Source organism: Nyctereutes procyonoides, unplaced genomic scaffold (genome assembly GCF_905146905.1).
Source record: "Nyctereutes procyonoides isolate TBG_1078 unplaced genomic scaffold, NYPRO_anot_genome, whole genome shotgun sequence".
NCBI lineage: Eukaryota > Metazoa > Chordata > Mammalia > Carnivora > Canidae > Nyctereutes > Nyctereutes procyonoides.
Window position 1 is genome coordinate 94,061,378 of NW_026575125.1, and position 13,559 is coordinate 94,074,936.

Below are 13,559 nucleotides of genomic sequence, written 5' to 3' on the forward strand. Positions count from 1 at the left end.
AAAAATATTTATATATAAATATATAAAATATTAAAATGCACATATCTTTTTTAAGCTTAGATTATTAGGTATTAGGTGAGCTGATTACTGTTGCATGAAATCATACAATGTAATGAATTTATTATAATCTTTCATTAATTTCTTAGGAGCACTGAAAATACAACATTTGTAAACCTAATTTTAAAAATTATTAAAGTTTTTTTTTCCATGCCTTCTTCCATCAGGATGCTGTGATATAGTTGTCAATGTTTTAGAATATCACAGATGCAATTCTATTTGTCTCTGATTCTGTGGGTTTGGAAATTTTTGGACACATTCTAACAAAGCTATAAACTCTTAAGAGTAGATCTCTGTGCTTGCTTTGAGGAAAACTGTTTTGTGCTTTTAACTGAATGACCATTCCATGGGAAATGAAAAGGTTGATTTCCAAACTTCTACCTTCCCAATACAAGTAAGATGAGACTAAAATAACTCCCCATTATGAGGATGTATGTTTTGAATTACTTTTCCAGCAGTGGAATCAGACTGATAAAACCTGTGCCTTCATTTGCAAGACCAGTCTGGTCTTGGGTGTGGCCTAAGGTCGTGCAACATAGTAAGGCTAACTAAGCATTATTATAATTAGCGTTATTGTCATTATAATTAACCTCAAATCTCAAGGTCATTAGCACAAGGCTTTACTACTGAGCTAATCAGCAAATAAATACTAAAAGGTATGCCTAATTTTATTTCATTCATTATTTGGAGCGAGAGTACAAAATATTGTTTTAGAAGGAGGCCATTTTGTTATATTAAAACACAGCAACTACTTTAACAAATAAAATGTTTAATTTAGTATAGTTTATTTTTATCAAAAGGCCACCTTCAATGAGTAGGTAAGTCACTTAAATCAGAAGCACGAGATCATATGGCTGAATGGGCCAGCAGGCAGCATACATGAATGAGATGAACTGGATATAAGAATCCCGTGTGTTTGGAGTGAACTGAGAGGCGTATCCAGTTTAATAGAAACTGCTGTTTCTTGGTTCCAGGTGATTGTCACCATGTAGGAACATGGGCCCAGGGTTATCAGATTTTCCAGTTGTTCCAGAGATCAGAAAGAGAGAGAGGTTTTTATAGGACACTTCTCTATTTTTATATTTGGCAAATAGATCACATTAAAACAACAACAACAACAACAACGACAAAAAATACTACCACCATCACCACTGTGTGAACCAGAAAAAAACCATCCATAAGCCCAGTTCAGCCTGTGAGTTTCTGGTCTGTAGTGTTTGACTGAAAATATTTTTTTTCTGTTGTATTTGACAAGTTCATACTGTTAAATATGGTGAGCATTCTTCCTTGCTATCTTGGTTATTCTACAAATTTTCTTAGCGATCCCTAAAAGGGAAATGTAAACTAAGCTATTTCTTCAACTGCTCCCAAGTTTTAATTAGAAGGGTCCAAATTAATTAGGTTAAACATTTTCATGGCGAACTATAGGTATTGTGAGAGATACCATGTTCTGGTGAACATGCATATGTCCACATCACATCAGAATTTATAGCTTAAATATGATGATTGTGGTTGGATGACCATAAAAACAATTTCCAGAGGTAGTCTGGTGCCCTGTCTAGGCCCAATGCCATTCGTTGGAACAGATATAATCTTCACACCAAAATTCTATTGCTAACGGGAGGTGGAAAGCTAAACTCTTGGAGCAGAATGAGATTAAACCCTTTAAAATGCTGTGTAATAGTCTTAATGAGCCATCTTTAAAAGGCAATTATAGTGCATTTTCAGCAGCCTCTTTCCTGAACAACGGTTGTGATGAGACCATCTCCCATGGTAATGGTTTAATATTATTTCTAAAATCAGTCTTATTTGAGGAATGTGGCATGAAAAAGATCTGATTACTAGTAAAGTTATTTTTCAATGTGTCTCTTTAAATGATAAAACTATTGCCATTTCAAACTACATTTGTGCGTGTGTGCGTAAAGGTTCCTTTGGGGTGAATTGTAATATAAAGGCACTGCCTTGAAACTCATTAGTAGTAACTTGGCTTCCTTAGGCACGGAGGTCAAGTTTCAGCATGAGGTATGTAAAAATAAATAATATAAAGCAATGATAATAATAGTAATTACAAATTGCTCCCAAAGAAAACATTCAACAAAATGGTTCCAAATGTGCATATATTATTATTTTTATCATGTGCTTTAAAGATGTAGCCTAATGTACTATGTAATAACGGAAGCACACAAATTAACACCTAATATCATCAACATGGAAATGCTCAAGTTATATAAGTTAAAAATAGAGGGGAAAATGCCATTTTTCCTTAGCACTCTGCAAGTGTCACAGATACAGCCTCGTGTTAATATTAGAGACTGTCAGAAGAGACATGAACTCCCCCGACTCCAGCCCTTTGCTCCACGTACTAAAGACATATTGAACATTTACAGCTTGCAAAGAAGACTTGCATCTCTACTAGAAGCACAGAATGACACTTGGACAGTTCGGTGAGAGAAAAGCCTGAAGCAATAGATGAAAATGGGGCTCTGACCTTCCTCGCATATTTCTCCTTTGTATCCTGGCACACAGATGCAGACTCCCATGATGCAGGTGCCGTGACCGAAGCATGTTGGGTCAATGCATTGCTCTTCTGGAACGTCGCACTCTGGCCCCTTCCAGCCATTTCGGCAGACACAGTGTCCTTTCTCGTATTCTCCATTCCCGCCACATAGCACAGGGCACGAATCTGAAGGTTGGCAAATGAATTTGTAGTGTTCTCAGAATGCTTTTAAAATCTCCAAAGGGGCATTACTCTATTGATTCTTGTATAATATTTCAGACAAAAATTTGTACTATTTCTGTCTTAGCCTTTATTAAATAGGCACATATTTGTGATTACAGACAGAATTTTCCTCTTTAATGGGAGTGGGGTAAGGATAAGATATAAAAGTACCCTGAGTGGAAAAATTATGTCAAGTATTTGTTTTTGATCCCACCATACTCTTAAATAGCTATTATTATTATTATTATTATTTCAAGCTAGGTTTTTTTTTTTCTCTTATGGCTTTTCTACCTCAAACAGATATATGTTACTTTTAAAAAGAAAAACCTGAAAAATGTAAAAACTGATAAATAGGGGAGTTATTCCTGTTATAAAACGTTATCTTTAAAAAGCTGTATATTTAAAAAGATTTATGCTGGGCAGATGTTTATTCCCATGACACTTCATGCAGATCTTTATTAGAATACTTACTCTGCATTGTCATTGTTCGCTCCCTATTAAAACTATGGGCTCCTTGAGGACAGGACCTGTATCTTCTGTCCTATTCAATTTATAATACCAGCCACCATCTTTACTCCTAATCCCTACATTTGCTAGATTTATTATGCTCCTAGGAAGCCAGCAAGTGCCACAGAATTGTCAACTGAGCAGAATTTAATGTAAGGAAACTGAGTGGCTGGGAAACCTGAGATTAAAGCATTAGCAGACTGAGAACTCTAAGAATATATTGAAAATGAGTGGAAAGCACCTATACGGTAATAACTGTAAGCCTATGGGGAAACACGGTGTGATTTACCTAAAGCTTTTCAAGAATTAAACTATGGGCAAATCTAGGAAACAGTAAAGTTTGCCAGGCTTAACTTCTGACTTGCCAGTCTTTACTTTCTAAGGCTACTTACCCATTCTGTGACTATCTATCCTTTCCAGTCTATATGGGTATGTATAGCAGTTACAGATTATCTAGGTACAAATTCCACCCTATTTCATCTCTCTGAGGTTGTTTCTTTGCCCACTAAACTGGTATAACAGTAGATCTACTTCATTGGGCTATCACAGTAAGTATGAATCAGAAGAGGTAACAAAGTGTTTAGAACAGTGTCTGGCAGAATAAGTGTTCAACTTTTGGTTATGGTGGTGGTGGGGTGGATGCTGCTGCTGTTGCTGTCACTTATACTGCCACTTCTCCTCCTCCTCCTATTGCTACTGATCCTGAGTTCTCAAATAACATGTATTTCCCTACACCAACTGGAGTAACAGAGCAACATTACCTCTCGCACAGTCAGGCCCAAGGAATCCTGGAAAACAATGACAATGGCCAGAGATACACTCTCCATTTCCATTGCAATTGGTTGAACAGTCATCCATTATTTCTAGTAACAGAGAGAAAAAGAAAAACAAATGAGCAAACTTCCAGGCTGTAGAGTCCTTAATTTTTTTTTAATTGCAATACTCTGGGCTTGTAACAATCTTGTCCTCTGCTTTCTTGGAGCACTTACTGTTTAAAATCAGATGCCAAAGATTTTTGTAAGATGTCACATGCAGCACCAAATTATTAAAAGGGCCCTGGATTTGCTGAATTGGCTATTCAAGAGTGAAACTAAAAACCAATCTCATCTCTAAAGTGCATAAAGGGTCTAGATGAATTGTATTCTTATGAGATGTTCATGACAAAGCTTAAAATGTCCTAAGATTATAGGACATTTCTCAAAAGCAAAATGGGCTTAAAGATCCAACCCAAAAGACTAAGTCTACTGTTTACTTTTAAAATTTAGGTTGTAGCAAATAAAAAATTTCTTCTCTAGCATCTTAAAACATGTAATATACTACCTTGACAGCTTAAATATGATAATCAGTATTTCATTTTCATTAATAAGTGACAATGGAAGGCTTTTAAAGTAAGTGTTCATATTAAATTCACCACCACTAAAAGCATTAGAACCTAAGTATTTTGTTGAGAAATGCTTTCTTGACTGTAAATGCTTATCAGTTCTCTGCCACTAATTTCCCTTCAATCCATTCTTAGAGAAGAATAGGTTTCAGGGGAATTGAGAAGGCTTTGAAGGTGCCCATAGGTAGTTCTAGTGACATAAAGATGTGCAGTGCGACAGAACTTTGATAAGTCTGTGGTAAGTAACTTGGCTGAAGAGGTATGAAGTTATACAAAAGCCAGACTCTGACAATGAAAAAAAAAATGATTTCTAGTTTAAAATTGTATTTGAGTATAATAAAATCAAATTCCAAGTCCATGAACTATTATGGTGTGTGTGCTTTCTTCTTTCAGTTTTTTTTTTTTAATCGTCTTCTCATTACTCTTTCTGGAAGTTTTCTATACTTAGCATTCTTGGATTCAGAGTTTTATGTTCTGGCCCATTTAACTCATACTTCTCGTATGTACCAGTTTTTCCTTTTCAATCCAAATTATCTACTTCATCTAGTTTCACTTGCATAAGCTATTTCCAATTAGAAGGAGATATTCTAGGAAGTGGTCTTGGCATCTTCCACTCAACTATGAGAATTTATAATGAGGGTCGAGAAATAGCATTTCTTCAAATGTGGCCTTTTGACCACCTGTATCAGGAGGATCACCTGAGGCACTTAAAATGCAGATGTCTAGGCTTCATTCCAGATCTACTGAATCTGAAGAATGCATCCCAGTGATTCACATCCTAAAAAGAACCACCTGTGACCCTGCAGATGCTCATCATATTGAAGCATTGAGGACCAATGCTTCCAATAGTAAACCTCCATAGTTAGACAACTTCTGATCTAGACTTGGAGTTCAGCCTTGGGTAGAATAAAAGTGAGAGGAAGAAAAATGGTATCTAGTTTATTCAGGGAATTCTTAGAAGGCTGAGAATAAATCCAGTCACTGTGTGGATAGCCACCCTATTATCACTCAGAGACGATTCTTTTTCTCACCCCCGTGTGAAATACATCAGATAGCTTTTTGCAGGTTTACAGTAAGTTATTCTCTGATTCCTGTGTTAGAAAACTGAACTGGGTAAGAAATTTATACATGGCATTTGCTGAACTACAACTGGTCTGCCAGAAATGGAGCATTTGACAAAGAGCTACCTATTTTTAACTTACTAAAACATTAGTTATTTTCATAAAATCATTAATTTATTTAAAAGATCATTATGAAGAGGCACAGAGAGTTATTTCCATTCAAAGATGGAACAATCATTTCTTTATTTTCTATTTAATCTATCTTTCTTGTACTAAGCAACAGTGGCAGTTCTTAGATCTACATTTGGATTTCCCCTGCTTGTTAATAAGAGGCCATGGAGGAAGCTTTCAAAGGTAAACATAGTTGAATTTAATTTCACACCAGCTCCTATTGACAACTTTATGGAAGCAGCCTTGTGGGAATGTAGCCATTGTAGAAAAATGTTTAATAAAGTTTGTTATCAAAATAAATAAAAATCCCTACATCTTATTGACTTATCTAAGATCTGTCCCTGGGCCCCCACTGCCACACAGAGCTTAACACCAGCAATGCAAATGACAAGGGAAGGCAATATAGGGAGGGAGGTTCTGGAAGCTGCTCCCTCTACCAGGTATGACAGAGACACTGGGACAGCCTAGGGAATCTAGAAGGAGGATGGCTATAGCAGGAGCACATAAGTAACCAGTCATAAAAAAGAACGTGTTTGCCTATTTTGGTTGACCTCCATGAAATTTGGCCTTCTATCTTTTTAATCTTACTTCAGAATCACTTCCTTGACTGCGGTTCATTAGAGTTGAGAAGGATTTTAAAGTTCTCTTCATAAAACTCTGTTCTTATTCTAGAGTCTAAAGCCCTTCAGTAATCTGCATCTGCACTGATGATGGGTTTTGCTTCTGGCAGGTTTTCTTAAGGGAGAAACTAAAGGTAATGATTAGTCTGATGGAATAATTTCAGTATAAAGGGCATGGGCTTTGGAATCAGACATACTGGGTGTCTCAAACCTCAATTTTGCCACTTACTGGCTGTGAGAGTCTATCAGATTATTTACTCATTCCAAGCTTCCATTTCCTTATTTATTAAATAAATATCACAACACCTGTGCTATCAGGGTTGTGATGAGAATCTAACAAGATAACTGAATGTAAAGCATCTGGTACAGTGCTTGGGGCAGAATGGCACTCCATAAATGGTATATATTATCATGTTACAGAGCAAGTTGGCTGAGATTAGGGGATATTGACAACTCTGTCTATATTACTGGAAAATAATATATATTAATACATCAGTGGTTAGCCTATATTAGTCATTCAATAAATGTTGGTTGTTAATACTGTCTTGATCCTTATTAGCAGTGGACTAAATATAGTTAAGATCAATCAACTGCTTCTAACAGTATCATGAAAGAGAGAATGAGCAGCATTTAGCGTAAATTCATACAAAGCTTAACTGTTTAATCAAATATATTAGCTTCTTTTTACTATAATTAAGATAAATTATAAAAACATAAACAAATAATGGGGAGAATTTAGAGTAAATAATTTAATACCTTTGATTTTTTTCAGAAATTTACTTGGATTCTTTTTAAGTGGAAATTGCAGGAGAAGTGTGTCTGTTGCTTCCAGAAAAGTAAACAAACAAACAAACCAAACCAAACCTGACTAGCATTAAGGAAAAAGCAAATACTTTGTTGCATATGAAACTGACAGCTTGATATCTGGATAATAGGTATTCTATCTCAAAGGTTAGCTTCTTTTTGGGAGGAAATAAGGGAGGGAAAACACTTCAAGCATGTTTCTGGGTCTATTGATTTTTGAAAGGTTAATAGTTGGGTTAGTGTTTTAACTTCAGCTTAGTGGTAAGGATAACAGGAGGGAGAAAATCTTCACAAATATTTTAGATCTTCTAACTGCTCGATTTCTTAGGAGAAACTCAACCTCTCATAACTCATTGGCATTTGCATCATCAAAATTGGGACTTGACAGAAAAATATCATGAAAGGTACATCTGAGAAATCTGCTCCATTGAGTTTATGAGTGTTGCAAAACAGTGTCATGGCTTAAAATATTTTTTTCTAGTTTAACAAATATGTTGTCTTTTGAAGATGTAAAATCAGTGTAGTTTTTCTCCAGGGGAAAAAATCATCAGTGCATTTTTATAGCCTTTCTGATTACTTTAGAGGGAAGTTTTTGATAATCTTATGGCTGGAATACCATTTTCTACTGACTCAAGGTCTTTGGCATCAAGTAAAAATAGAACATAATTGTTATAAAGAGCAGATGGTATATCTATTAACAGTCAACACATCTTCCTAAACATATGGTTGGACAGGTTAACTAAAGGATAAAGTGGTGAGAGTTGTATAGAAAACTGACAGCTGTAAAGTATTTTCCTTTCTTTTAAAAGACATGTGTTTTAGGAAAATTCACACAATAAAAATACTGAGTCTATGAGATGTTTCCCTTCAAGGCTAACAAATTCTAAGAAAAAAAAGGCTTTGAGTGACCCAAGTTATTGTCCTTAAGACTCTGGTCTAAATACTCTTAGGTTGTATTTTGAAGCCTTAATGGTTCTAGAATCAGCTGTTCAAAAGAAGAACTGGACTGATGCTAGTTCTTCCATTTTAAAAGGTATTTATTTGCCTTTTCTTTTCTAATAGCTCTTGAATTAATTGAGATTATCTTGCTTATTCCCTACTTCATTGACGTTGTTGATCTATGCAGCCTTGGTAATGTTATTATCCAGGTAATTATTCCCGTTGAAAACATAAAAATGGTACAAGGCAAATATCCTACAATAGCAGCAAATAATGGAGCATTTAAAGAATCTTAATCAGCATTTAAACAACACTAATGACAACAATAATATAAGCCTTTCTCATAGTGACCTATCTTGAATAAGGACTTTAAGGCAGAATGAGCAATGAGTTTAAACAACATCTGTATCACTTTAATCACTAATCTCTTTCTAGAACTATACTGTTAATTCAAAATAATAGTCAAGACAGCTTACCAATTGCTGTAGTTAACACGAAAACTTGCTCCATCTTTTTTCCATCATTGTAAAATGCCAGATACCAAGGCCCTTGGTCCATATACTCTATGAAACCTGTCTCCTGCAGTGAGGTTAAGATCAGGTTCCGAGGGGAGTGTTGGGTATCGTCAGAGCCCTTGGAGTCCTGCTTCACCAATTGTTTTCCATCCATCAATTTTACAAAATCAAACTGGAACAAATACACATGCAAATATGAGCTACTACTTTTACTTCTAGACTAATGAAAAACTTTAACTTCAATTGCCCTATTTCATACTTCATATTTCTTTCAGGTAGGCAAAGTGAAAAAAGAAGTTATTTGTTCTTAAGTATACTTAAACACAGAAGTATATTATTAATTCTGAAGAAAAGCCCCACTATATAAGTGTCATAAACCTTTGAGTTTGGAGTATTCAAAATAATTGTCTAAAAATAAATAAAACAAGAAATAGAAAAAAATCTTATTTAGTATTTGGCAAGAGAATCTTGATATTTTACTAAAGTATCAAATAAAAGATATTCAAAACTACACATTCTCCTCAAAAATATGATCATGATCTTTTCTACAAATACAAGAGTTTTGCAGTTTTTAAAACAAATAGTAAAAAATTTGAGAATATTCATAATAATTTACTACATTTTTGGTAGCATAATTAAAAATCTAAAGGACCCCCTCCTTTTTTCCCCTAATCAGTGGACAAGTACACTTTTCCCTTGGCATTTTTTTAAGTCACATTTGAATGGCATTCTAATTCCCAGCTTATTCCCATCCAGAAGGTAAGGTTTGGACTACAGTCGTATCTGTTGAAAAAAAAGCAATCCCCTGATAGTTATGATCCTTATGCTACTTCTTAGATGGAGTAGGGCCCCAAATGGGTTCATGTAAGGAAGAGATAAGGAAAAAATGAGAGAAATCAGGTGGCTAATATTTATGAAGAGCTTTGTAAATCACAGAGGTTTTACATATTTGAGTTATTATTAACAATAACAAGAAAAAATTTCTACCTGTAAGATAAAACCTGCCTTTTGGGCTCATTTCCCTAATAGATTTGCATTCTTCATTGGGACAAGGGTTCAAGGCCATATGGAGCCAGCTAAGGTGGTGTGGGCCCAAAACCTAAGTAAGATGAGGGTGTGGGGAAAGCTCACAATTATCCTATTCCAGGAAATGAAAGAATTCAAGTTTCAAGAATATTTTCTTAAACTTTCTTTTCTGAATCTGCTCTGCTAAATGTTATTGCTTATTTCTCAATGTCATTTTTTCCTATTCGCTTGAGTGTGATTATTCTGGATATTTGCTCATTACAAACATGGTCTGCCTTCACCTTTGACTCCCACATACTTTACAAGTCCCAAACCCTGAAACAATTCATCCCACCACCCTCTAAGAGGACCAAGAAATTCCTATAACATCAAATACCTGAGTGTGTGTAGGTGGAATGTTTCTTCTGCCATAAATCCCCAGCAGAGAGTCCTTGGCTAAAGAAATATTGAATTTCAGATATATAGGATGGTGGATAGTAATCTGGAAACGCCAGAATAAGCCAGGTGGAATGGTCTGCATGACCTGTGCACCAATGTCAACTTCTCCAGTGTCTATCGCCCGTCCCTTCTGAAACACTGGTTTTAAAGGTAAAGAAAAATTGCACATAATATTAATCTCAATCTTTATAAAGCAATGGTTTTTAGTTTTTCAGAACAAATATATCAAAATGACTTAGCTCTTTTTTCCTCCCCACTCTAACTCATAATTCAAGGCTTTACTCAAATTAAGTATCTTCCAAGGAGTCTTCCCCTTCTCTTGAACAACTATTGCATTTATTTCCATCATTTGATTCATTTTAACCATTATTTACTGAGTGTGGTCTGGGGAGCTATAAGAGATACAACAATGAACAAGATGCAGTTCTTGCTCTCATGGAGCTTTTTATATAAGAAAGGAAATAGGACAAGTGCACAGATAGTCAAACTGTAAAGGAAAATAAGTGTTCTGGGTAAGGGCATTTGGTTGGAGGATACTCCTTATTCCTAGCTGTCTCTATGCCCTTTATCTTCCTTTATTTTTTTCTTAGTATTCATCACCCTCTAACATACCACATGTTTTACTTATTTATTGCCAATTTTCTACCAAGAGAATATAAACTCCACGAGGCTGTGGCTGTTTTGTTCCTTGATTTATCCCCAGTAACTAGAATAATGTACACAAATAGTATGTGCTCCATACATATTTATTCAATGAATGAATGAATGAATGAGAAAAGGGTATTTATGGGAGGTAGTATGGCCTGAAAGAAGGGAGAAAATTTCAACAGAGCTATTGAGAAGAATGTTCCTTGGGGAAGGAACATTTTTTGTAACAAAACAAAGAGGAGAGAAACTTGTAAAGCTATGGGGTAGGGTATGTGTCTATACAGAGGAGCAGTTGGAGATAGGGCTGGAGGAAGAGAATGGCATCATAGGACCTTGAGTACTGATCCTGAAGGTTTATTGCATAAAGGATGGAAAGCCATTAAAGGTTTTGAAGAAGAGGGGAGATGTCTGGGTACATTAGAAAGACTCTTCTTAAGGTAGAAGGTAGGATGATTTAGAGCAAAGAAACACAAGAATGATAGAGAATTACTGAGCAATAACTCAGGTGAAATGACATAAAGATCTAAATTTAGGGTAGGCTCAATAGTTCACATGGGATAAATCCATTCCAGTCAACTGTAAAATAAACTAGTGGGACTACACCAAACTAAGGAGCTCTGTACATAAAAAAGAAACAATCAATAAATTGAAAAGACAACCTACAGAATGAGAGAAAATTATTTGCAAGCCATATATCTGATAAGAGGTTAATATCCAAAATATATGAAGAACTGGGTGCCTGGTGGCTCAGTGGTTGAACGTCTGCCTTCGGTTCAGGGCATGATCCCAGAGTCCCAGGATCGAGTCCCACATCGGGCTCCCTGCATGGAGCCTGCTTCTCCTTCTGCCTGTGTCTCTGCCTCTCTCTCTCTCTGTGTCTCTCATGAATAAATAAATAAAATCTTTAAAAAACAAAACAAAATATATGAAGAATTCATACAATTCAATAGTAAAAAAGCAAATAATCCAACTCAGCAAAAAAGCAAATAATCTAATTTAAAAATTGGCAAAGGACTTGAACATTTTTCCAAAAAAAGACATACAGATGGCCAATAGACACATGAAAAGGGGCTCAACATCACTAATCATTAGGGAAGGGCAAATCAAACCCATAAGGAGATATCACCTCATACCCTGTTAGGTTGGCCATTAGGAAAAGGAAAGAACAAATGTTGGTAAGCGTGTGAAGAAAAGGGAACCATTATACACTGTTAGTGGGTATGCAAAATGGTACAGTTGTTTTGGAAAACGTATGGTGGGTCCTCAAAAAATAGAACTATCATATGATCCAGCAATCCCATTCCTGGGTATATACCCAAAGGAACTGAAATCAAGATCCTGAAGAGATATCTACACATCCACATTCACTGCAGCAATATTCACAATAGCCAAGATATGGAAACAACCTAAATATCCTCTGATGGAAGAATGGATAAAAAAATGTGATATACACACAGGCAATGAAATATGTAGCCACCAAAAAAAGGGAATCCTGCCATTTGCAACAACATGGATGATTCTGGAGGGCATTATGTTAAGTAAACTAAGCCAGGCAGAGAAAGACAAATAATGTATGATATCGTTTATGTGTGGAATCTATAAAAGAATAAAAGCTAGTTTCATAGAAACAGAAACTAGAATGGTTGCTAGGGCTGGAGGGAGGGGGAAATGGGGTGATGTAGGTCAAAGGGCACACTTTTTAGTTATAGTAGAGAGTTCTGACAATCTAACATAGAACAGAGTGACTATAGTTAATAATACAGTATCATATACTTGAAAGTTGTTGAAAATAGATCTTAAGCATTATTATCACACCAAAAAAGTTAACTATGTGTGGTGATGGATGTGTTAATTATCTTGACCTTTTTAATCATATGACATCATCATGTAGTATACTTTAAATATATACAATTACAGTTGTCAATTTTTCCTCAATAAAGTTAAAAAAATCACACATTAAGGAAGTATAAAACTGGGTTATCCTAAAGAATGATATAAATATCTATGAACTTCAGGTTATTATAAATTTTAAAAATCTTATTGTACTTTCAAGCATAAATACTAAAAAATAAAAATTTATTTTTCAAGCTAATACAGAGAAAATAATACTGAGATAAAAATAATTTATCTAAACTAAGGCAAGAAAGAGAAGGCACAGACTAGATGGATCAGTTAGAAAACATGAAGATGGACAATAAATTATAATAAAATAAAGAGCAACGAACTAAATGCTTATGTTAAAAGCTAAGCTTCCTCACTCTGAATTAAAAAGTAAAATCTAAAAGACATATATTTTACAAATATATACTTAAAACATAAAGAGACTGATTTGTAATAACAAGCTATTTTCTTGAGAAGAAAAAAAAGAAAGAAGACAGTGTAAAGAAGATTCTAGAGCAGCATTTCTCAAACTTGAATGTGCTTAAGGAAGGGCATCTTGTTAACATGCAGATTATGATTCAGTAGGTCTAGGGTTGGATATTTCTCACAAGCTCCCAAGTAATGCCCATGTTGCATGGTCCACAGCCTACACATTGAGAAGCCAGGTTCTTAGGACACTGGGATGCTAGGTATGGGGGCTACGGAAGGGTCAAAACTGACCCTGTGGTCGTGAGTTTGGGTGACTCACACAATGCCAATAGCAAAAACAAGAAACCTAGAAGGAGCTGGTTA

At 35.3% G+C, this 13,559-nt stretch overlaps 1 protein-coding gene across 3 annotated transcripts in view; it reads right to left on the reverse strand.

Moving 5' to 3' along the window:
* TENM1 (teneurin transmembrane protein 1) overlaps positions 1 to 13,559 on the reverse strand; it is a 575,853-nt gene that overhangs the window by 249,226 nt on the left and 313,068 nt on the right. For all 3 annotated transcript variants that reach the window (XM_055338409.1, XM_055338410.1, XM_055338408.1), the window contains exons 7-10: positions 10,177 to 10,376; positions 8,736 to 8,946; positions 4,045 to 4,146; positions 2,546 to 2,740 (exon numbers count right to left, since the gene is read on the reverse strand). In XM_055338409.1, coding sequence (XP_055194384.1) covers positions 2,546 to 2,740; positions 4,045 to 4,146; positions 8,736 to 8,946; positions 10,177 to 10,376 — 708 coding nt within the window. The remainder of the gene's footprint in view (positions 1 to 2,545; positions 2,741 to 4,044; positions 4,147 to 8,735; positions 8,947 to 10,176; positions 10,377 to 13,559) is intronic.